A 24,998-nucleotide genomic window follows, 5' to 3' on the forward strand; every position below is an offset into this window, starting at 1 on the left:
CTCAACAAAAAGCCGTCGATTTTCATTATGCATTGCTTAAATATAAGTTCTGTACTTGCTAAAAGTCATCTGTGTCTGGCTGCTTAAAAAAGAAGCAGATATGAAAATAATGGAACTAAAACCTTGCATTAGCCCTGGCAGCCATTACAAAGGTGTGAGCTCAGAGGGATGCAGCTTCACAGTCCAAGAACTGACAATCCTTTGTGACAACCCACAAGATTTGTCAAGGCCACTCACTCACTTGCTTCCAAAGTGCATCACCTCCAATATTCTTTCTTTCACAGCTGAGCTTTTCTGCATGGCTTCCCCATCACATGCCTGACTGGCAAGTAGTAGGTGCTCAGAAAACCTCCCAATCCTTCTACTTGCTCTTCTCCTTCCTGGTTCTGATTTTAAACTACCTTATCCCATCTCTGAGCCCTTCTCCTTTTTGTTTTGTTGAGAGAATCACCTTCCTATACATATGCCCATGGTTCAGCCACGGGCAAGAAACTATCATCAAATTCATTAACCCCTTCCAAGTATGACCTTTTAGGTATTGAGACCCACAGAGTATTCAATCACTGTATGCATGCACTGAGTCTGATCCCTATAATTCTTAAGCAAATACCTTGGCTAAGAATTGTAATCTCAATCCCCTTGACTATTCTACTTAATGCAACTTCAACCCTCCCCTCCCTGGCCCTGAACATGACTCCATTTATCACAAGAATAACAGGGCTACATAAAATTTCACCTAAAATTGTCAAGTTTGTGGTGTATGTGGATCATCTCAGATGTTTTAATTTGATTAATTTAAATTACAATTGTTTCTTATTCTCCAAAGAAGTAAAAAAAATGAGTAAAAGATATTGTTTCTAAGATATGTTTCTGGATTTATGTCCTTAGCCATCTTACAGAGCCAACAATCCTGACATGAAAATACTTAGCACAGAGTAAATTCCCAGTAAAAGTTAACCATTATTACCATCATCTTTCATGTATTCAAATTATCTAGTATTATTATCCCCATTTTACAAGTGAAGAAAATCGAGGCCTAGAGAAGTCAGGTGATTTGCCACAGACATAGAGCTAGTAAGTGTCAGGTGGATAACCAGAATCATGGTCTTCTGGCTCAATTATTTAACCATCTCCTCTACAGAACGCCAAGGTAATGTTATTTCTCAAGAGGTTAAAGAGATAAAGGAAAAAATATGCTTTGGAAGGGATCCAAACACGCTTTTTCTTTTGCTCCTTTACGAAGTGAAAAATATTAGTGGTTTAAATTCACTACAGAAAATACCATCAACTTATCCTAAATTATACCAATCATTCTCACCAAAGTCTGAGCATAAAGGGAAGTCATTGATAATGACTAAAAAGTATTGTGAGCCTTATGTTCTTGGGATAATCTTTTGTTTTAATAACTGTAATTCTCAAATTAAAAAAAAAAAAAGTGCTATGCATCTGTAAATCACTCAGATGCTTATGCTGCTGGAAACAAATACAACATCAGACCTAATGTGAAATAGTCAACCTGAGCATTCTGAAAGAACTTCAAGGCTGCATACTCAGCCAAACAATAAAATACAGCATGAACCCTTAACTCATTTCATCAAATGAAAGGGCTCCTGAATTTACTACTAATTTACCAGTGGTGACAAAACTTGGTCCTTCTTAGATGCCTATGTGGCTAAGCCTTTCTTCAAAGTAACTTTACTTATGGAGAAAAGAAAGATGTTTAACAGTTCCCATAATCTAATAGATGCCTAATATGTATTAGGTGCTCAATAAATGTTTTTTTGAAAAATGGTTAATGACTGAATATTTGCCTAAATATTTGTTGTAGCACTTCTAATTTGAAGCAAAATTCCTCCAGAAAGAGAAAAACAGTTCACTTTACTTTGTTGGATATATGGATCCTAACTGTATCACATCAGAAATCACAGGGTTATCAACTGTTAAACTTGGCCTAGACCTCTCCTCTGAGCTCCAGGTCACACTGCCTATTCAATATCTCTGTATACTGATGGTCCAAGGTACCTCAAAGTAAATATTCCAACATTTAACAATGACCTTTCCCCCAAAACACAGCTTCACTCCTTGCTCTCTATTTACCCAACAGTACAGCCCAGCACATGGAAGTAACCCTTGACAACCCTCTTTCACACACCCATCTCTAATATCTAGGTCCTCAGAAGTATCTCTCAAACATGTCTACTTCTCTCCATCAACATCTGACCTCCCCTAGACTAAGCCACCAACTTCTCCCATGTGGTCTACCTCAGTAATCTCCTAATAGGGCTCCCCCTCCCACTCGTGCCCTCATCCACCATGTAGTCTCCACGCTGCTGCCAGAGTAATCGGTTGATGGATCATGATCATGATCATGGATCATGATCAAATCTGATCATGTCACTCCCGTGTCAAATTCTTTAAAGGTATCTCATTGGTTTTTGGATAAAGACCAAAGCCTAACCATGGCTTCCAAGGACTTGCTTGATCTGGCTCCTGCCTACTCTTCAGCCTCATCCTCACCTCACCCTCCTCCCCTTCGCTCCTTCGGCTTCAGCCACGTTGGTCTTTCAGTTCCTTGAGCCGTCATGCGCTTTCTTACTTCAAGGCATTTGCACATGCTACTTCCTTGGCCGGGAAAAATGTTTTCCTCCTATTTCCCTGGTTAAATATGACTCATCTTTTCGAGCTTAGCTTAAATATACCTTTTCCAGGAAAGCAGTCTCTGTCCCCAAGCTTAGGCTTAGTCTCCCATGTATATGCCCTTATAACATCCTCACGGACCGTAAGCTCCTTTAGGAAGGGGACCAGGATGGTCCTTTTCATGACGCACTAGTGTGCACAGAAAGCTCCTAATGTAGATTGGTTGAATAATGAACAAATGCATTATTATGTATTAAAATACAAGCTATTTATATTAAAATGCTTTCTCTTCCTCCCTCCCTTCCTTCCTTTCTCTTTTTAAAACTATGTTGTTAGGGCTTAAAATCCACTCAGAATAACTATATACTCATAGGAACAGTGCTTCTTGTAACAAACAAGGGGGAATAATAAAAGATGAGTAGAACTTAAGAACAGACCCTCATGTCTGGAGAAAAAAAAATATTTGTGAAACTCTCTAAAATTTCGAAGTGCTACATGAAATGCAAATGTTTTCTAGATTCCAACTGCACACACAGAAATATCTCAACTCATTTTGACAAAGTTATCCACCAGGGAGATGAATAAATAGCTTCACTAAATATATATGGTGCAATTATACCCAGCAATAAGTGACAATAGGTCTTGCTTTATAGTAATCTAAAAATTCAAAGCCCAATTATTTCAGCTGCTCAGTAAATAATACTGAAAAGATGTGGTGGAAAGCAATTTAAGAACAGGCTGTATTAGTAAATGCTAATGATCGCTTTATGATCCACAGAGCCACTTCTTTTTCTTCTGAAAGAAAGCTTTTTGTAAATTAAGAAAAAAAAATAGACATCCATGAGCTACAGCCAAGAACAAAATGAAAGCAGGGAGTACTCCTTTTGATCTTTCAAGAGTAGTATTTAGTTAAAGAATGTATGCTGGACTACAGAAAAACATCACCAGAAACATGAGCGATTGGGACCTGAAAAATACAGTTGTTGGCAGCTGGCCTTTTAAAAATATATTTTTAAGGAAAAAAAAAAGGACTTGTCTCCATAGCTCCAAATTTCAGGGCAAACTGACACTGACTTTAATGAAAGTGGTCAGTTTCAGACTTCTTTTTTGGAATTCAGAAGCACTGCAAGTAATTGGTACAATTAGCAGTTTAGATATGCAAATCAAATTCAAACTTGAAATGACTGAGATGGAAAAGCAACCTCAACAAGAAAAAAAGAAGGAAAGAGAGGAGAGAGAAGCACGACAAAAACAACACTGGCCCTTCTGGATGATAAGAGGTCAGCTGAAGCCACAGTAAAGATAGATGGGGACACTGCTGATCTCTTTAAGACAAACCCATTGAAGGTGAGAGGCAAAGGAGGAAGCTGCCTAGCCACAGGTCTAACTAGACCAAGATAATCTGGAGAACAATCAACAAGCCTGAGCTGGAACTGTTGCCCTATTTAGAGCTCTTGTTTGCATGCTCTCTGGACTTGTGGTGTTTATTATATTTCTAATTTGAGCAAACCATGTAAGCTTTCGGCACCTCAAAAAAATAAAATCGTATGGCCAATAAAAATGTTTATTCAAGGGGAAAAAAAGTTAGCTCAAAGGCAAGGGCTTCCTACCTTCTTAGCCACCTTACTACTGGGGAATGGTAATCTACCTCGCTGCTCTTCTGCCTATCTGGGATCCACCCACTAGAGGCCCACTTGAACCCGAAGCCTCCAAAGGGTAGCACCACTCCAGGGTCCCAAAGCACTCTCTGATCTTCTGGACGCAACCAGGCTCACCCAATCTGTATTTTCTTTGCACACTGTATTTCTCCTTCATAATTCTTTACTCATCTGCCATTAAATAAAAATTTCAGTAATCGTCTGCATAATGGTTATCTCCTGAGCTCTTTCTTGTCCATACCCCTGTTTCCAGAGCCTAGCACAGTGCTTGGAACTTGCCAGGTGCTCACTAAATGAAATGGAAAAATCTGGGATTGATAGGTAATATTAGGTCAGATCATCCAAATGTCAAAGCTACTCTCGATCGTCATTTATTCAATGACCAAAAATCAATTACCAAAAGTTTATTAATTATTGTATGGAGACAATGCATAAGACCCGAAGCAATCAGCTACCAAGTGGTGGACAGTGCTTCTCAGACTTTAATGTGCTCACAAATCTCCTGAATAATTCATTATAAGGCTGACTCTGATTCTGCAGGTCTGGAATGGGGTCTGAGAGTCTACATTTCTAAAAAAAAACTCCCAAGAGATGCTGATGGTCCTCAGGCCACATTTTGTGTAGTAAGTTCCTACAGGTCAAACTGACAACTCAAACACAGCTTTCCCCCAACATGAATCTTATTTATTTTGCATTAAAAAAAAATCACATTGTGATTATTATCTAGGTGGTTCCTGGTGCAGGTATTCACAGATGTCATCTTGGGAGGATGAAGGATCACCACTTCTTGATTTCCTCTGGGACCTGGGGTCTGTACACATATTCTCTGGCGAACTCTATCTCACCAAAAAATTTAGCCAGGTCATTAACCCAACAAAAGGTTTACTTGTGTCAAGAGAATTTGGCCAGGAAAAAAAGTGAACTTGGATTTTCTATAGGACATACTTTTATGATAAAATCTCTTGAGAATATTTGTCTTTTTTTAGTTCTTTTGACAAATTAGTGCATATGCAGCACTTCAGTGTTTATAAAACACAGAGGGTCCTCTTTATCTACTAGCATTTCTTTCCATTTCTGTGATCAATGTTGCATAAAACTTTTTTCCAGCAGTTTCCAAGCCCTTGTGGAAAGCCTGGAACAGGCTGACAGATATTGATATTTTGATCTTTTTTTTTTTTTTTTTTTTTGCGGTACGCGGGCCTCTCACTGTTGTGGCCTCTCCCGTTGCGGAGCACAGGCTCCAGACGTGCAGGCTCAGCGGCCATGGCTCACGGGCCTAGCTGCTCCGCTGCGTGCAGGATCTTCCCGGACCGGGACACGAACCCGTGTCCCCTGCATCGGCAGGCGGACTCTCAACCACTGCGCCACCAGAGAAGCCCCTGATATTTTGATCTTTTATACCAACTTCCACATCCATTAATTTTCAATGATTCTTTTGTAAAGTGACAGAGTTTGGGTTGTTTCCTCAATGACACAATAATGTAGATGTTTTCTGTAGGCAATACATGAACATCTCTTTGTTCACATGGTCTTGCCTCATACCACAATACAAAGAGCTGATCTATGTTTAATGATTTTTCTATGGATTAAAGGTAAAGAGTTTTAAATATCTCTTTGATAACAATTCTTTTGCTAGTACTTGATGCAGCTCTCCTAGAGGAGTACTGCCAATGGTAATTAGATTTACTTATGTATATCCCTCCTCCACCTCCACACACACACACACACACACACACACACACACACACGCACATAGCATGCATTTGCTGAAAAAGCATGCATTTGCTGAAAAAGTCAACATGTGGCTTTATGTCTGTAGTACACCAATCAACATATCAAAAACCAAATTTAGAATCCTAATTCACAATACCACTTTTTTCCTTTTTTTCTCCTCTTAGAGTAAATTAAATTCACTCTTTGTTGGAAGGAAATGTAAAATGTGCTTCACACATATATTTAACACTAATCTGTTCTCCCTACTTTAATTATGCTTTGAATTTCTGTGGGATCTTATATCCCAGGGACTCAATTTACTTTTATAAATATTCATTGATTCTTTTCCTCCTGTTTCCATTAGTGCTGCTAAATATTACCTTCCATTTTGCATTTGGAGAAACTGAGGCACCAAGGAGGAACCTAAGGTTTGGAACCGAGGATAGTCACTTAGAACTACAGAGATGAAAATATGACTTAGAAGCCCCCTCTGATAAAGAAGCAACCCTCCCGCCAAAGCGTAGAAATAACGGTGCAAAGTTCGGGGATTAAATTAGAGATCGCCTGCTCATTTTCTAGGCACAGCTATGTTCCTTATTTTGTCCTCTCCCTAGTACAAAGTGCAGTAACAGAATAGCTGCCCTGCGGTTAAAGAGAAATGATTACAGAAAAGAACAGTTGGAGAAAACAAGGCAAAAGTACTTGGATTTTAGTCAGTGGGAGTCCATCACAGTAACTAATGGGCTGAGAATGTTTCTATTTTTTCACCAAGTAATCCATATGCAAATTTCCTGCAGTATTCAATATGCACTTCCAAACTCAGTAAATGTTTTCTATTCTTTTCTGCTTAACTCTCTCAGCTTTTTCCAATTAGGCCCTGTTTATTTAGAAAAAATGAAAATGTCTAAAGAAAGGATTAAGCTCTGTATCTTATAGAGAAAGAATGAATATTAGAAATTCTTTCAGGATCTAGAGGATGCATTCTTTACTCATCCTCCCCGCTGGGATGGGTAATGAGAATAAAGTAAAAGGGGAACGAGGCTTTTTACTTCATTTGGTTTGTTCAGCTGAAAACATGCTTTTGACTATCTGGAATTAAGTCCAAAATTCATGACAATTCAGACAATGGTGGACATGGAATAAGATTGTGGGTAAAAATAAATAAAAGAGAGATGTGAAAGCTCAAAAGGACCCACCTGGTGAGCAGAAGTTCTGCAAAAGCAAGAGAATTCACGATGTGGAGGGGACAAGGGGACAGGCTGGAGAGAGAGAGCACGAATGGCTGAAGCTAGCAGTTGTATCAAAGGAAGATGACGGAGGAAACAGAGCTGTAAATCGGAGACATGTCTCAAAACATGGCCTCTCAGAATAGCAGCGAGGGAAGATAGTGTGTGAAAGTCAGCTCTTTCATCTCCAATCACTACACCCACGAAGACATGTGGTGTTCTGCCTGTCTCTTTCAGGAGTTTAAATTAAAAGTTGACGGTCATTTTGTGTGGGAAGGAGGGAGGGAGGGAGGCAGGGAGGGAAAGAAAGACAGTTCAACCAAGGGTTTTCAACAAACCCCCCCTGCACTTGAATTCCATGGAAGACATAAGGACAGAGATATCATGGTGCCCAAGAAGGAATTTCTGCCACAGAGAATGGCCTGCTTCAAGAGGCTGTTGTGAAGCTCAAAGAGATAATATATACACAATATTTTGAAAACTTAAATGCATCATACGAATGAAAGAGGGGTCATGAGCAGTGGTTATGGCTGGCACTGTATTAAAGAATACAAGATGCTTCCAGGGTCTCAGAACAGATCATTACCAAATGAAGTTGTAAAGAGTTAAGCATAAAAAGTACCAAAATGTCAGGTTTTCTCTCCCAGCATTTAGGGACTCAAAAGCCATAGGGAAAAATAACTGATAAATTGTATTTAAGGATAGACTGTTTACCTGGTGATTGAATAATATACTGAGTTCTTAAAAAATCCCCACAGTGAGTTTGGTTGCCTAAGAGATAGAGCATAAAAAGCAAAATCTAGGAAAAGAAAGGTGTCAATATAATCAGTAGAGAGGTTTCCCTTTAATGGCAGCTATGGGAAAGAGGAGGAACCTGAATGAGCTAGTATAAATGAACCAGCCATTGGCTACAACCATACCATAGCCTGTTCCCCCCATAAATACTCCTTACTACAATCTACATCTTCTGGATGTGGCAAAAAAAGAAGGAAAAAGAAATGACTTCTTCAACTCTGGTCTAACCACCTGCTTACACTATCCATGAAAACAAAAACCGTTGTGGTTAAGTTACCCAATGGTCATTTATAAAAGTTAAATTCTATTCTTCAATGCAGTAGTTGAAAGAAAGAAAATCACTTCCAGAAGCTTTTTAAATTTTAAGTTCCAAGGCAGAGCAGTGCTCTCAAATTTCAATTCCTTATGTCTTAAGCTTAGAGAAAAATAAACTAAAGCCTGCCAAAAATCCAGGCTGACTAGTAAAATGTTACAACGAAGTGCCCTGGGTTTGAGACTACAGTTGGTATCCAAATCAACAGAAACATCCCGGACAGAAGCCTTCAGATCACCATGGAACAGGCTTTGATGTCCTTTGTTTAATTCTGTGGAGACCCAATCCTCAAGCGGAATATTTCTGGCCAGTCAAATAAAGACCTTACCCAGAAAGCCAAAGGGCTTGGAGACATCATTCTGATTCTCAGTCCATGCTTAAGTAACCCAACACACTGGATCTCACCTCTAGCTTTAGGGTGCACCAAAAGACATTATATGCAGGTTTTTTTTCTTTTGATCCCATGGACCGGTTAAATTTTTTTCTCCTTTCATTACCAAAGTGGCTTCTTCCTTGAGCCAACTTTGAATATCCCCAAACAGTAATTATATTACAGAAACAGCCTCATACATGAGAGGGCTGACCATGCTTTAACAACTTTGGATGTTTAGCCTTTATCAGGCTTTTTCTTCTGCAGCTTCGCTGAAACGATGAGAGCTCCCCCAAAAGGAGAGATTTCTGCCTCAACACACAGGCACATCAAACGAGAAGAATAATCTACACCTGTAGTCACAAACTGATTAAGCCCCCGCATCTTCCCTGGCACTGCGTCTAAGAACTCCATCCTTGAGAACTTGCCTGGGGACTCGCGACGCCGTGTAAGCAGTTAGAACTAAAACCTGAAAAATCTTTACCAGACCTCCCAGCCACCTGCCTCCTGCAGTGCCGTGGAATGGGAAGAAAAATCTCAAAGTGGCTCTGTATCTACATATCTGTTCTTTCTTTGAAGGTGTGGCCTAGGGGTCCCAAATGGAAAAGCAGGATAAAATCATCATAAAGCAGTGGGTTTGGAGTCCTTGCCTGAGGGTCTTTTACACTGCCTACCCATCAAACCTGTTCTTGTTTATGCAGTAATCAATATATTTGGATTGAATAACACTTCTCCAGGGTAGCTGCCTAGCCAGTTAATGTCTTTGCTTTCACCTTTATAATCAGCACATTTAAAAGAAGACTGTAAAAGTGTATTGAGGTGGCAGTGAGGAGAAGGCACTGAGGCTGTGAGTGCACGAGGAACAAAGACCGAAACTACAGGGCGTTCGAGAGGAACCTCCAGATGGAATTTGCATGCTGCAGACATGTCAACCAAGAGACTTATCGAGCCGCCCTAAGGCTATACCCGCAGGTCAGTACTGACACTGAAAATGAGATCCTCACCCCAGAGGCAGCACAAGAGAACAGTGATTTTAAATAGAAGCCATATTTAAAACCTTGCCATTAGGCACATACATATACCACGACTCTGGAAAACAGACAAAGAAATCTTAGCACCGACAGACTTCACGGTGAGGTTTCTTGAATTCTCATTCCCAGTCTGGCTCGAGTTCACAAAGGAAAGAGCTGCTTAATGTTTTTCCTTTTGTCTCAAAAATTAAGCATTTGCATCTTCTGCTCAGGTCCACACAAAGACTCACACCATCAATGTTGCAAGACTGTGCAAAATGTTCTGCCTGAAATGTCCATGTTGCAAATCAGGCAGCCTCTTGGGAATAAGAAATAAAGCCCCAAACAAAGGGATTATCACAGTTAATGAATCAGACCTTCAGTGCTGGTATATTCTGTGGTAGCAAATGTTACACTCTGAAACTTCACAAAAAGCTGATTGGTAATGAAAAGCTGTGACTCCTCCACCCCTCCAAACCCCCGATTTTCCACCAGAGTGTTGCAACACTGCCTTCCACTCTCTCAGTTTGCTGAAAAACATATTTTTGAGGTAAATATCCGCCATATATATATAACTACCAAGCCCGTAAGTGAACAATTGCCCAATTCATAGTTTCAATGAATCTTTATGTGCTTTTCCTTGCGTGTAACAATAAGGCTTTCTGAAGATGAGGCAAAGAGAAAGAAAGCACCATTTTATTGAGCATCTAGTTTGTGCCAGGCCATGGACCAGGTGCAGTCACAAAAGTTTCCTAAGTTAAATCCTATTTTTTTTTTAAAAAAGGTCATGAATCATTAGGCTTATTTGACTATTAAGAGAATGGAGGCTCTAAGAAGTTAAGCACCAATGCCTAGAAGTAACCCAAGTTGCGGGTGAATTCAGACTGGTGCTGGTGTGCCTATAAAGCCCCTCATTCTCCCCACTATACTCCACTAGCCCAAGAGTTTTAATACTCCACTAGTCCAAGAGTTCTTAATGGTTTCTCTTCTTAAGCACACAGCCCTGACATAAGTCATTTAGACATTCATTTAATAAGTGGGTGTTGGGCTCCGACTCTGGGCTGGGTGCTGAGGTAGGCTCTCAGCACATGAAGATGAATGGGATTGGAGGTCCTTGCCCTCACGGAGCTCACCCAGTAATTGGTTAAGTGGGCATGTAAACGAACAGATGCAATACAATGTGATACAATAAAAGACATGCGCAAAGACAGAGATGGATTGTGTGAACCTGAGCTGATACCATACAGGAAGTAACTTTTGAGATGGGTGTCAAAGTAGGAATAGGAGTTCAATGTGCAGACTGAGCACTTAGGGAAATCCAGGTAGAAGAAATATCACTGAAAAAGGCCTAGAGGTGGGAAAACAGACAACATAATGTGGGAGCAGGCCGAGAGAGAGCAGCAAGAAGTCCTGGTGATTAGATACAGGGTAAGAGTGCAAGGTAGGCTGTGGTAAAGACTGTAGAAAAGCCTTGAGCCCACTCTGCACTGGATGTATTGCTTTGTTTTCAGTAGGCACTCTATAATCTAGGCTTTAAAATGAAAAGCAGAACATCTAGCTCCTCTGACTAAAATGCTCTACTGGCTTCCCACCATACTCTCAGTAAGATCCAAATTCTTCTTTGCAGTTGGCCAACAAGGCCCATGTGATCTTGCCCCTGCCACACCTCTGACCGAAAGCCCTCCCTCATCTTTACAAGCACTCTAGCTACTCTTCCTAAGACACATACCACCTCTGGGTCGTTTATATATGCAGTTTCTTCTGCCCCAACACTCTGCCTCCACCTGTTCCAAGGACTGGTTTCTTCTTCTCAGGCCTCAACTCCATTATCACTCCCTCCAGGATGTACTCTGTGATCACTTTCTTGTAGGTGGCTTAACTGCTATTATGGGTTGAGTTGTGTCCCCCTCAAAATTTGTATGTTGGAGTCCTGACCCCGAATACCTCAAAATGTGACCTTACTTGGAGACAGGGTCTGGTTTTTTTTGTTTTTTTTTTTTTGAATTTTTGAATTTTATTTTATTTAATTTTTATACAGCAGGTTCTTATTAGTTATCCATTTTATACATATTAGTGTATATATGTCAATCCCATTCTCCTAATTCATCCCACCATCACCCCCCCACCACCACTTTCCCCTCTTGGTGTCCATACGTTTGTTCTCTACATCTGTGTCTCTATTTCTGCCCTGCAAACCGGTTCATCTGTACCATTTTTCTAGGTTCCACATATATGCGTTAATATATGATATTTGTTTTTCTCTTTCTGACTTACTTCACTCTGTATGACAGTCTCTAGATCCATCCACGTCTCTACAAATGACCCAATTTCGTTCCTTTTTATGGCTGAGTAATATTCCATTGTATATATGTACCACAACTTCTTTATCCATTCGTCTGTAGATGGGCATTTAGGTTGCTTCCATGACCCGGCTATTGTAAATAGTGCTGCGGTGAACATTGTGGTCCATGACTCTTTTTGAATTATGGTTTTCTCAGGGTACATGCCAGGTAGTGGGACTGCTGTGTCGTATGGTAGTTCTATTTTTAGTTTTTTAAGGAACCTCCATACTGTTCTCCATAGTGGCTGTATCAATTTACATTCCCACCAACAGTGCAAGAGGGTTCCCTTTTCTCCACACCCTCTCCAGCATTTGTTGTTTGTAGATTTTCTGATGATGCCCATTCTGGTGTGAGGTGATACCTCATTGTAGTTTTGATTTGCATTTCTCTAATAATTAGTGATGTTGAGCAGCTTTTCATGTGCTTCTTGGCCATCTGTATGTCTTCTTTGGAGAAATGTCTATTTAGGTCTTCTGCCCATTTTTTGATTGGGTTGTTTTTTGAATATTGAGCTGCATGAGCTGTTTATATATTTTGGAGATTAATCCTTTGTCCATTGATTCATTTGCAAATATTTTCTCCCATTCGGAGGGCTGTCATTTCTAGAGACAGGGTCTTTACAGAGGGACTGAAATTAACATGAGGTCATGGCAGGGCGGTGGCCCTAATCCAATATGACTGGTGTCCTTATAGAAAGGAGAAATTTGGACACAAGAGACTTGCACAGAGGAAGATGATACAAAAATAGAGGGAGAAGACAACAATCTACAAGTCAAGGTGAGGGCCTGGAACAGATCTTTCCCTCATGGCTCTCAGAACGAATCAACCCTGCTGTGCCTCGATTTCAGACCTACAGCCTTCAAAGCTGTGAGACGACAAATTTCTGTTATTTAAAGGCACAGTTTATGGCACCTTGTTAGGACACTCCTAGCGAACTAATAAAACATATCACTTGCCACCATGGTGGCAATCACTGGATTTATTTCTTACTTGTTTATAACTGTATCTATCCGTTAGAATATAGTCTCCAGGCAGGCAGGGGTCTTTTCTTGGAATGAGATGAACAAAATCTCATTCCCTGACCCCAGAAGCGCCCTGACACATAGTAGGTTCACAATAAATTTTTTGTTGGATAGGTTAATGAAAAGATAGCATTTGGCTGGACTGATAATTGACAATCATTTACTTATCATGCACTCTAAGGAACCTATGTTTCCAGGGCTTCCCCACCCTGGGCAGATAAGAGACAGCTTGTAGTGCACCAGCAGAATCTGCCAACAGTGAGATTAGCATTATCCACTGGTGCCTTACAAAAATTCTCGTTTTGTTCTTTGCCCAAGTTTTTTGTATGAACATAGTTTGAAAGATCCAGTTGTTTCTTTCAGTGTCCTGATGTCCTGCCAAACCAAATTCAATTGATTGAAATATAGCCTGCTGATGCTTTTGTAAGGCTAAAGAAGTGGATGGCAACCTTCCACCCCTGTGCTGAATGGTGTAATTGGCCTGCCATAGAGAATTGGGGAATTTTAACACATTCCCTATTTGGCTGAGCTCACCAATTATTCCCCAGTTGCTATCAGAGCCACAGACTTTTCTTCTTTGGGGTCATTAAGCTTGTCAAAACTAATCTGTCACCACAACTGCTGACCCTCATTGCTCTGACAGCAGCACAGGATCACCCTAAATAGGCTCTTGCATTACAAGAAAGTAAATGGTTCATCAGAACCCACTGTGCTCTTGCTGTATGGTTCGTACTGGCCTTCTGACCCCAGAAGATGTGGAAACAGTATCCTATAAGTGACATAAGTCTCAAAACCCACATACTAATTGCTTTGGTGTTTTATACACACACACACACACACACACACACACACACACACACAAAGTAAAACGAATATAAATGCTTGGAATACAGGCTTAAATCTGATATATGACAAAAATATGCTATTCTTGGGCTTTGACAAAGTCTGAACACATTCCATGTTCTCTCCATGCAACCACCCAATGGAAGTCAGGTGGAATTAAACATGCCATAAATCATGGGTTCCTAATAAGACAGAAAAACATTCTTTGAAAGTTTCTTGATTGTAAATGCAAAAATATTCCAAAATCAAGGTTGCCAACATTCAATAGGAAGAAGGAAACTTGCTGTGAGGAAATAGCATTCAGTTCTGAAAGAGTACCTTGTGTGCTCACCCATATTGAGAATAGTTACTAACCATTTGCTGCATTTGGCAAGTTTAGCAGGTCTACATGCAAATCTCTGCACAATCAGACAAAGGTAAGAACAAGTCTATTAATTTTAAAAGAATGAGGGGATCTGTAGTGACCGCAAAGCAGGCAGCATGAAAAGTTGCATTAACACTTTCAGGCTCAAGGGTACCATTTAATACATGGACTAACGTAACCCTCTCCAATAAATTATGATATCAATGTACCTTGATATAAATGTGTAATATGAAAATAGCATTATCAAAGAACTTTGGTTCTTTTCTTCTAAAGAGATTCTACCCTAAATATAACTGAGTTTAGAACAACTGGCTGCTACTATATTTTCTTGGTTGCACTATAGATTAGACACAGTGGTAACCTGGGTAAATACTAAAGGGAAGCTGGAAATACCTGACGCTCCTGCTCATGCCTCATTCGTTTCTTCCGCAGAAATATTAATTTTCTCCTTTTAAAAGGGGCACCAGTTCCCTAATGAAAACTAACACTGTAAGTATACAACTGGCAAAAGGATTAAATCTCTTGAAAAAAAGGCCAAGTCTTTGGTTGTTTATTTATATTTATTCAAACAAATCTGATAGGCTCATAGTTGGTCTCTGATGTCATGCCTTTGAGCTGTTTTTTGTTTGCTTTTAGTTTGAGAACTGAGTGTATAATGGGTTGAGGGGCAGTGGAGAGGGAAGAAACAAAAAAGGGGTTGGGGGGAGATGTGGGGGCCAGAATTTCACCGGAGCTGCAGATTTAGCTGAGTTCTAATGATGTCACTCCATTTTTACTCTGGCGACAGGGATCCCCCACCCCCAAACTCTGCACTTTCTGCGAGGAGTAAGCTAAACGCTTGGCAAATCTCATAGTAACAAAGTCCTGAATTGGCAGCCAAGATCTGGATGTGAATTTTAAGTTGTTTTCTCCCCAAATGTCCAACAAGATCTGCTGTGATTTAAGAAGGGGGAAAAGAGAGACTTATTGACGTATAAAAAGCCACATTTGAGTTGCCAGTGCTAATCAATAATTGGAATTTCACAAAAGACCATGTTAGGCTCAATAATGAAAAGGACAGACATATAAAGGCAAGTATAATTACATGGTATAAATAAGGAGAGGTTGCCAGAGTCTGTGTGTTGCCAAATGCCTCAAATATTCATGTTCTTTGAAAGACTTATTTTTATGTCTATGGAGGATGAATAAACCTCGCCAAAAAAATAAGGCTCTTCCCAAACCTTTGCTCATTTCTGGAATTGAACCGTTTTGCAGGTTCTGAAATGTTTAACTTTGTTTTTCATTAATTTGACATGTTCACACATCCCCTGCACTTCTGGTGCTCTGAACAAAACTGGCAGTGAGAGTGCTGGAATAGCGAGGCGAGGACTGCTCCTGCAGTATTTCTGGCCCTGCTGGAGATGTGCTGCTTGTTCTCATAAGATGTGAGGTCAGACTCCACACCCCTGTGAAATCCGAGTTGCCACAGGAAACCAGAGATTTTTTTGGTGCTTGGCCAAGTGGGATCCCATCTCCAGGTCCTTGGTGACTCAGCCAGAGTTCAAGTCAGCTCTGAGCTCATTGGGACTATCCTTTGAAACAGACATCACACATGAGGAACACTGATTTATGGATAAGGGGGCTTCCTCCTCCATCCTAGGTTTCACGCACACAAAGCAGAAGGGCCATTTAGAAGTCAATTTCTGCTTTGTGGCTCAGCTTTAGAAATGCAGGTAAAGCATAGGGTGGTATCCTTGCCAACCCAGACTGATAATATTGCTGGGGGGCTTTCGATGGTGGGGACTATCCCTTGGGGAGACAATCAAGGACGATGTTCGAGGTGCAGAAAGTATAAAGGACAAGCCCTTTGGAGATAGTGTATGGACTGGCCTTCTGTATCCCTTAGGTCAGTTTTCAGTTTCATTTTTGAATCTGATTTCCGTAAGGCTGCAATGAACCAAACACTGGTAAATCAGGTGCCTTTCCCAATCTGAGAGGGTGCATGAACTGCTTCTGGCTGCCACGCAGGTTTTAAGTAGACAACGGCATCAGCACACTGACTGGTAGAAGTTCCTGGCAGCTGGAGGTATTTTCCAAGCAGAAGGCACAGGTAGAGTGCTGGACTGCAAAGTATCACTGCTGGCCCCAGCCATTAGCTTCAAGAAGAGGAGGTATTATGTTTATCACAGATTGATGGGACTAATTTACCAAATCATCAGTAAAAGCTATGTAACTCCTCAAACTCTCACATAGACTTTTGTAGACTGAAAGATAAATCTGAAGCTCAGAGCAAGCACATTTAATTTTCACCTGACAGCCAGTAATAAAAGAAGCATCATATAAAGGTTATGTTTCAGTGAAAAAAATCTATTACTGGGCATACAAAACACACTTGCATTAATTACATTCTCTTTGCACTGCATTTGACAGAAGGTCAAGAAATTACCAAAAAAGTGGAGGGGAGGAAACATATGAAGAGAATTCTACTTATTTTCTGAAATTTTCTTCTTCTAATTTCTCAGGAATTCAATCACACATTCTGTACTTTAATTAGCGACTATGTTTAATTAAATCTGATGTTCTGAAGATGACTAGCCAAAAATATTATCAGGCATATAACAAGGATCAATTATTCTCCAACAAATGATGTTTCTATATCTCTAAAGTTGCCTGTGTCTAGAATGTATCTTGCCTGTCATGCTGGAATACTCAAAAAGAACAAGATACAAAAACAGAACCTTTTCTTATTCTGTCTTCACAAAAGGTTATCAGGTGCAATGACTTATAATAGACAATGTCAAGGCCCTTGTATTTTCAGAGTTTCTGAGTAGTAGTGAGGCATGAGGATGAAGTATTTTTGTTTTTTTTTTAACATCTTTATTGGAGTATAATTGCTTTACAATGGTGTGTTAGTTTCTGCTGTATAACAAAGTGAATCAGCTATATGTATACATATTGTCCCATATCTCTTCCCTCTTGCATCTCCCTCCCACCCTCCCTATCCTACCTCTAGGTGGTCACAAAGCACTGAGCTGATCTCCCTGATATGCAGCTGCTTCCCACTAGCTAGCTACCTATTTTACATTTGGTAGTATATATATGTCCGTGCCACTCTCTGACTTCGTCCCAGGGTCCTCAAGTCCATTCTCTACATCTGCGTGTTTATTCCTGTCCTGCCCCTAGGTTCCTCAGAACCATTTTTTTTTTTTTTTTTAGATCCCATATATATGTGTTAGCATACGGTATTTGTTTTTCTCTTTCTGACTTATGAAGTGGTATCTTTCAAGGAAATTTTGGTGCTTTGACTTCAAAAGTTTTAAAATTGAGGGAGATCTTAAGAGACAAGAAATTTTCCTTAACTAAGAACTTTCTAGCAGGGTACGAGGTTAAGGGTATTGTTGCTTCTTCAAAGTCGGATACAAATAATTTTATTCTAATCTTAGTTCTGCTAACTACCCATTATGTGATCTTGAGCAAACTAAAAAAAAAAAAAAAAAAAAAATATCAGCAGAATACTCTGAGGGCCACAGTTTTCATGTTTGAAAATGAAAATAATAATAAAGATTTCCTAAGGTTTATGCATCACAGAATGCTTAAATGTATAGAGTAGTCACTCAAAAATATTGATACTAGTTTCCCTTCACCATATCTCTTTCCTAATTCAATCACTAGAATTCACTGGTTTGTAACTTTCAGTAGCTTACTATGTTTTAATCATCAAGGGTCTATAGAAGAGTTATAAAAGATCTGCAGAAAAATTCAAGCTTCCTAACCTCCAGACCAAGCATGCGGAGAGGAAGGCCAGTGCAGCGGAAGGGGTAGCCAGAAGATGCTACTTCCAACACCAGCTATGTTCCTACTCTTCGGAGCAGGCAGCACATCTCTCACCCAGCAAAGAATGCTGAAGAGGTACCAGGTGATTAACAAGGCCACCAACACTCCCATTCCCACCTGTGTTGTTCATTTGGGTCCCAGCAAATGGAGGGAATCAAGGAGAACACAGGGTGTGAAATACAGTACAACCTCATAAAAGCATGACTGTTGTGTACATACATGTCACTGTATGTTAAAACCTTGCTCCTCAAAGTGTGGTCTTCAGACCAGCAGCATTACCATCACTTGACTGCTTGGTAGAAATCCAGAAGTCCAGACAGCATCCCTATTGAACCAAAAGGTGCATTTTAACAAGAAACCCTGGTAATTCATTTGGGAAGCCCTGCTTTACAATATGAAATAATGGTCTTCTCTCCTTTCTCTGACTTTAAGTTAGAGTATAGGCTCAAAGAGGGCAGGTGTCTTCAACTTTCTTAGACATAGATACATTCCAAATGACTAGAACAGTGCCTGGCATACACTGGTACTCAGTATGTAACTGCTGAGTGAATGACTGAATGGGACTAATAAAACTCATCAGTGTCTAAATAATAAGATCATGGCTTTCTTAAATGTCACCCTGGAAAATGACTACTGCAGTCAGCAGGAGCAAAAAAAGTTTAGTTAGTTAAATGCAGAAAATATTTATTGAGCAAAGTCCAAGAATTCTGAGACTGTAATAAATCAAACAGGTGTTGATGGGCTGAAATTGCCTTTACTGAAGGAAACCTTTTTTCTCAGATAATGCTAATTGATGATATAAAAAAAAGATGTCCCATGAACTGCTTTAAAAATTTACCTCTTTAAACAACTTTATTGAGATATAATTTGCATACCAAAAATTCACTCAATTTCAAAGTACAATTAAATTACTCTTTAGTAAATTTACTGAGGTGTGCAACACTCTCCACAGTCCAATTTTAGAGCATTCTCAGCATCCCAATCAGCTCAGCCCATTTACAGTGAATCTTTGTTCCCATCCCAACTCCTGGCAATCTATTTTCTGCCAAAAATTGACATTTTGAGGACCCCGTCAATCATGTACACAATTGATACAGTACGTGAGATTCTTCTTGGGCATTTAGTAAAAACAACCACTAAGAATCTCTGTCTGCCTGTGCCTGGCTAACTCATTTTCAGTTACTACATGCACCGGAAAATAGTTTTGTTTTGTTTTTTTTTTTGAAGTACGTGGGTCACTCCCTGTTCTGGCCTCTCCCGTTGCGGAGCACAGGCTCCAGACGCGCAGGCTCAGCGGCCATGGCTCACGGGCCTAGCTGCCCCGCGGCATGCGGGATCCTCCCGGACCGGGGCACGAACCCGTGTCCCCTGCATCGGCAGGCGGACTCTCAACCACTGCGCCACCAGGGAAGCCCGAAAACAGTTTTTTAAATCCACTTTTCTTTAAAAGTTCTCTACCCAATATTAATATATAAGAATAAATATACCAGTGCATTTATTGCTTCATTTGTTATAGGGGCAGAAAAACAGGACATTGCCTGAATCCTCAGTTACAATACATCAATGCTCTATAGGCTGTGACGTGGCTATTAAGAAGAATGTATTAGGGCTACACGGACTGACTTGGAGAAATGTCCATGATATACGATGTGCTGAGAAATATATATAGTATGATCCCATTCTGTAATACAAAAGAAAAAATCATATGTGTGCATATGTTTGTATGTTTCTATAATCATCAAGAATGTACAGACATCAAATTGTTAACACATTTTTTTAAGGGGGAGGGTGATTGGGGGCAGGAGGTGAGGAAAATACTTCGTACATCGTTGTGAGCAAATTTCAATTTGCTCTTTGAAAAGAAAAATCCCATAAATAATATCTTTTAAAACGATAATTACATTTTCCACTAACTCAGGTTAGCTTCTCCTTCTCCTTTCTCCCTCCTCACCATAAATCTAAATTCATATGGTTTTACCAAATGTGTGGGCTAAAATATTATATGGATTGTGGAGACGTCTGGGTTATAACTGAAGAGGTTTCAAAACTGGATTTCAAATTCACAGTGCTGGTTGAAGGGGATGAAGCCCTCGACAATATGATTTTATCATGCAGCAGAAGTGGCATGATATTCAGGATGAAACCTCACCTTTACTGGCTCTCAAAATTATTCCAACTAAATGGAGCAGTGGAGATACAGTAAATGCTTAGACTAATTAGGGTGCTGATGAAATGATATATAGCCCAATGGTCCTGGTCTCAATACCCATTGTAGTCTAAATAATACAGAAATCTTATCAGTAAAGCAACAAAGATGTTCTTTTAAAGGAGATAGCATTTTCAGCATTACAAAATGAAATCATGACTGTATGCACATATGAAAAATACATATTTGCGTGATAAGCCTCCTATAAAAATGCTTAATAGAGGTACATTTGCAAAAATGTTTGATTAAACTATACAAATGATAGCTGGAAGCTCACTAAGGTGCTGTGATTTTATTTTTTCCACGGGTAAGTTTTTTCCCCTTTTATAAACTTTTGTTAGTCTTGTCAATTTCAGCATGACTCTTTTTAAAATAAATTTTTTCATTTAAGTACTATATCTAGGAAGCCATACAAAATGATATGCATACAGCTCAATTAATTATTGCACATTGAACATACCCATGTAACTGCCACGTAGATCAAAAAATAGAACATTTCATCATTATTCTTAAAAGAAATTCAATCTTTAATTCCAGAGGAGAAAGTCTGAATTACTAAATACATTTGGTATATTTAGGCAGTTATCCCATCCACTGGGGTTTAGACTGGGCTGTCTGGGTAAAATTTAAATATGAGTGAATGAGCAAATTCAAATATGACTCCACAGTCTAGAGACAAAACATCCCTTGGAAAATGTGTGAGGCTCCATCAACACGACTTGCCACAGGTCTTTTCCATGTGTCAGAGGACGCACCGTCAGAACCAATGACTTGTCCATTTTTGAGCCACAGAGCTCAAGCCAAATGCTTGACTCATCTCTGGGTTCATTTTTACCCCTAAGCTTCCTTTGTCACCAAGGTGTAGTGTAATGAAAGGCACGTGACCCGACAAACTGAATAGAACCTCGTTGTTCAAAGAAGGTAAAACAGACAATTAATTTGTCAGCAGAAAGTGAAGACTCAGAAGGCTGGAATATCAATCTCTGTTTTAATCTATCATTCTTTCTTTGAATAAAAGGTTGCCTAGAATCCACATTCAGGTAAGAAATGCAGAAGTTCGAAAGTAAGCAGAGGGACTTCCCTGGTGGTCCAGTGGTTAAGACTTTGCCTTCCAATGTAGGGGGTGATCCCTGGTCAGGGAGATAAGATCCCACATGACTTGCAGCCAAAACACCAAAGCATAAAACAGAAGCAATACTGTAACAAGTTCAATAAAGACTGTAAAAAGAAAAAAAAAAAAAAAGAAAAAAAAGTGCCTGGGAAACGATTTATTAAGGTCCAATGTTTCTACTCAAAGTAGATCTTTTGTTCTTGCACAAACCAGATGCATAGCTATTTGGTGACTTGATCAGAATTGATATAAGGTGATCAGAATCAATTCCATGAAAGCAGAGATCTCTGTGTTAAAGCTTCTGGGGCTTCCCTGGTGGCGCAGTGGTTAAGAATCCGCCTGCCAATGCAGGGGACAAGGGCTCGAGCCCTGGTCTGGGAAGATCCCGCATGCCCGCGGAGCAACTAAAACCATGCGCCACAACTACTAAGCCTGCACTCTAGAGTCCGCGAGCCACAACTACTGAGCTCGCGTGCCACAACTACTGAAGCCCGCGTGCCTAGAGGCCAGGCTCCTCAACAAGAGACGCCACCTCAATGAGAAGCCCGCGCACCGCCATGAAGAGTAGTCCCCGCTCGCCACAACTAGAGAAAGCCCGAGTGCAGCAACGAAGACCCAACGTAGCCAAAAATAAATTAAACAAATGTTTTTTTAAAATAAAAGCTTCTGAAAGCCCAGGATAGCTTTTTGATTCTTCTGGAGATTTCTTTTTCGCAACCAAACAGAACGACCGTGAAGGACTCAGCTTGCTGTGTATGAATTAACCAAAATAACCTGCATCCTTAATTTTTAAGTTCCATGCTCCCCTTGTTAGAAGGCCAAATGGTTGCTTTCAGAGCAACCATTCCTGATGACTGGAAAGTTAGGCAATCCAGCACCTCTGTCCAGAAATTAAGTAAAACTCAAAAAGAAGCATTTTCAGAGTATACTTTTAGGGAAGAAAGCTAGATGAGGGACTTTAAGTTGATTCTGTTATTTCCTGTTTCAGGATATGTCTTGCAACTTGGGGGATAAATGCTACCTATGATAAAATATTTCATTTAGAATTGTACAGTCATTCTGTATGCCAAATTAATAACATGTACTGCATTCACACACCCTCACTCTCAACCAGGAAGCCAGTAATTTCGTTTTAGCTTTCGTATCTGCTTAAGTGCAAAAAGGTGGCACATAAGGTAATTTGAAAACAATTATTAAAGGTGGTTTTCAGAGCTGGTACACACGTATAATCACCAAATATCTAGCACAGATCCTTCTGCTTAAGCTCAGAGGTTTCCTAAAGTGGAGAGTAAACAAGACCCTTGTTGTTTCACTAATGCTGGTAAAGATTTGGGACTAAAATTGTCATGAAGAAGACACCTTAATGGTGAAAAAATGCAAAAGTAATTTGATCTTACAGTTCTTATATTTAGGAGAAGATAAATAGTTTTGATTCTCCTCTAACTGAAAATTCTGGTAATTTATGGGACATGGGGTTCAAAATGCAAATTTTTCTCTTCCCTAGTCAACTTGGGAGAACAAATGCATTATTTGAAGAAGGAGAAGTTATCATTTTACCAACCTGAAAGTGTGCCATAGCCATCTTCTCAAAAAATTTGCAACAGATCACCAGTGCTACATCCTTGGGCAACAATTCTCAACCATGGGCGATTTTGCCTCCCAGGAACATTTTTCAATATCTGGAGATACTTTGAAGTTGTCACAACTGAGCGTGTGTAGGGGGAGGGCAGGGGGAGACATTACTAGTGTCTAATGGGTAGAGGCCAGGGATGCTGTTAAACATTCTTCAACGCACACAACAGTCCCCCAACAAAGAATTATCCAGCCCAAAATGTCAGTAGTACTGAGGTTGAGAAGCCCTCTCCTAGAGTATGGTGATACAAGATTACTTGTGGCAGCAGAAGCTGAGATTGCTTTGATCACTGAAATACAGACAAAACCCTCACTCCAGTCAACACAGCTCGACCTTTTCTAAACTTCTGAGAACTTTTGTCAAGTAACCACCCTAATGTGAAGTCGGCAATTAAAGAGAGAAAGATGAGAAGGTGAGTATTCCCTAAATTCAAAGCAGACTCAGAGGTTCAAAGTTGGCTATATTTGTCCTGCTGTATGACCTTGGTCTCCTGGGGTAAAATAAAAAAGGAAGGAAGGACGAAAGGGAGGGAGGGAGGTGGGAAGGGGGAGGGGGAGAAGGACCCTTGTGGTTTCCACCATCAATGATGAATGGAGCCATGGCAAGGTAGCCATGTTACTCCTCTTTAAAGTGAGGACATTTGGGGGGCTCATTTCAGACCCTTCCTGTCCACACAAAGACAACAAACACTTTCTGTCTGATGTCACTTACATCAGAAGGGGCTTGAGGATGAATCCTATTTTGTATTTTAATGGTGTCACTGACACAAAGTAAGACTGGGTCATGACAAAATTGACCCAGCATAACAAAAGGAGTCACTACTCAATTTCTATGCAGTCATCATTTGCACCTAAAAATGGTATTCTTCAGAAATGAGAAAATTCTGAATATGCTATTTGGGGAAACTAAGTAACAGGCTTGTGAGAAGAGAGAAAGGGAAATGAAAAGAGATCTATCGCACAGTTAAGAGGCAGACACAGCTGACATGCTCAGGCTCTGTTGGCACCATGACTGCCAGGATGCAAAGCTGGGTCTAAACACAATAAATTAATCTGCGGAACACATGGTAGCTAATGGGCATACGGTTATCTGATGGGCGCACTGCAACTACTCCATTTGGTGTATTTACACTTAAGCCTGTGATAACAGTTCCTTGAAAAGGACTGCTGTATATTTAACTGATGATTTGGCTCCAACAATTAGATCCTACTACATTTGAGAACGCCAGTCTATTTCCAGAGTTGGAAAGAGACCAGGTGACACATCTCACCTTCTCCTTCAGGTCAGCAGTCGCCCCTGGAGGCAGTACTGCAGTACTGAGGGTGCCGCTGTTTTGAGTGGCACCTGTTCGCCAACAAGAAACTACTTGAGAAGCAGGCATTGTCCTGCCATCTGTGATACAAGTAGATAGAGGCTTTTGTTCAAGAAGGTGTCTTAGGACACTTAACTTTCATGGAACACACTGTAGCAGGTTAGCATTTCATATCTGCACTAGTTTTCATATCTAGCTTAGGATGCCATAGAGAGGTATGTTGTTCTATGGAACGCTGAACTTGTACATTATTTATAAAAAAAAAAAAAATTTCTGTTTTGAAGAGTAGTGCCTGATTTGGGAAGTATGAAAGTCCCCAGTATGACTTTGAGGGCTTTGAGATCTGTCTTCTCTGTTTTAGGATAAAATCTGTGCATCTGACAAACCAACCCAATTCTTTTATTTCTCTATCTACTTTAACTTTAAACTTTCCTCATTCTACACTCTGGTTACTGGTTACACCTCTGGAGCCTGTGAATGGGACAGAGAGTGGGGAGTACAGCTGTTCAGTTGTTAGCTGAGGGCATGTTAGCTTCTTCAGGCTGCAAGAACCCTGCATTACAGATAATGATGTCCTAGACAGGGGGCTCCCCAAGCAAGCACGAGCTTCCTCAGTACTTAGGGTCAGCA

The 24,998-nt window shown here is 40.2% G+C and overlaps 1 protein-coding gene across 1 annotated transcript in view; it reads right to left on the reverse strand.

Annotated features, from left to right (window-relative positions):
• Positions 1–24,437, reverse strand: part of GLIS3 (GLIS family zinc finger 3) — a 142,994-nt gene extending 118,557 nt beyond the window's left edge. Inside the window, exon 1 of the mRNA XM_007464200.1 lies at positions 24,327–24,437. Within this exon, the coding sequence (XP_007464262.1) occupies positions 24,327–24,437 (111 nt within the window). The remainder of the gene's footprint in view (positions 1–24,326) is intronic.
• Positions 24,438–24,998: the final 561 nt, after the last annotated feature.

This window comes from Lipotes vexillifer, unplaced genomic scaffold (genome assembly GCF_000442215.2).
Source record: "Lipotes vexillifer unplaced genomic scaffold, Lipotes_vexillifer_v1.1 scaffold1544, whole genome shotgun sequence".
NCBI lineage: Eukaryota > Metazoa > Chordata > Mammalia > Artiodactyla > Lipotidae > Lipotes > Lipotes vexillifer.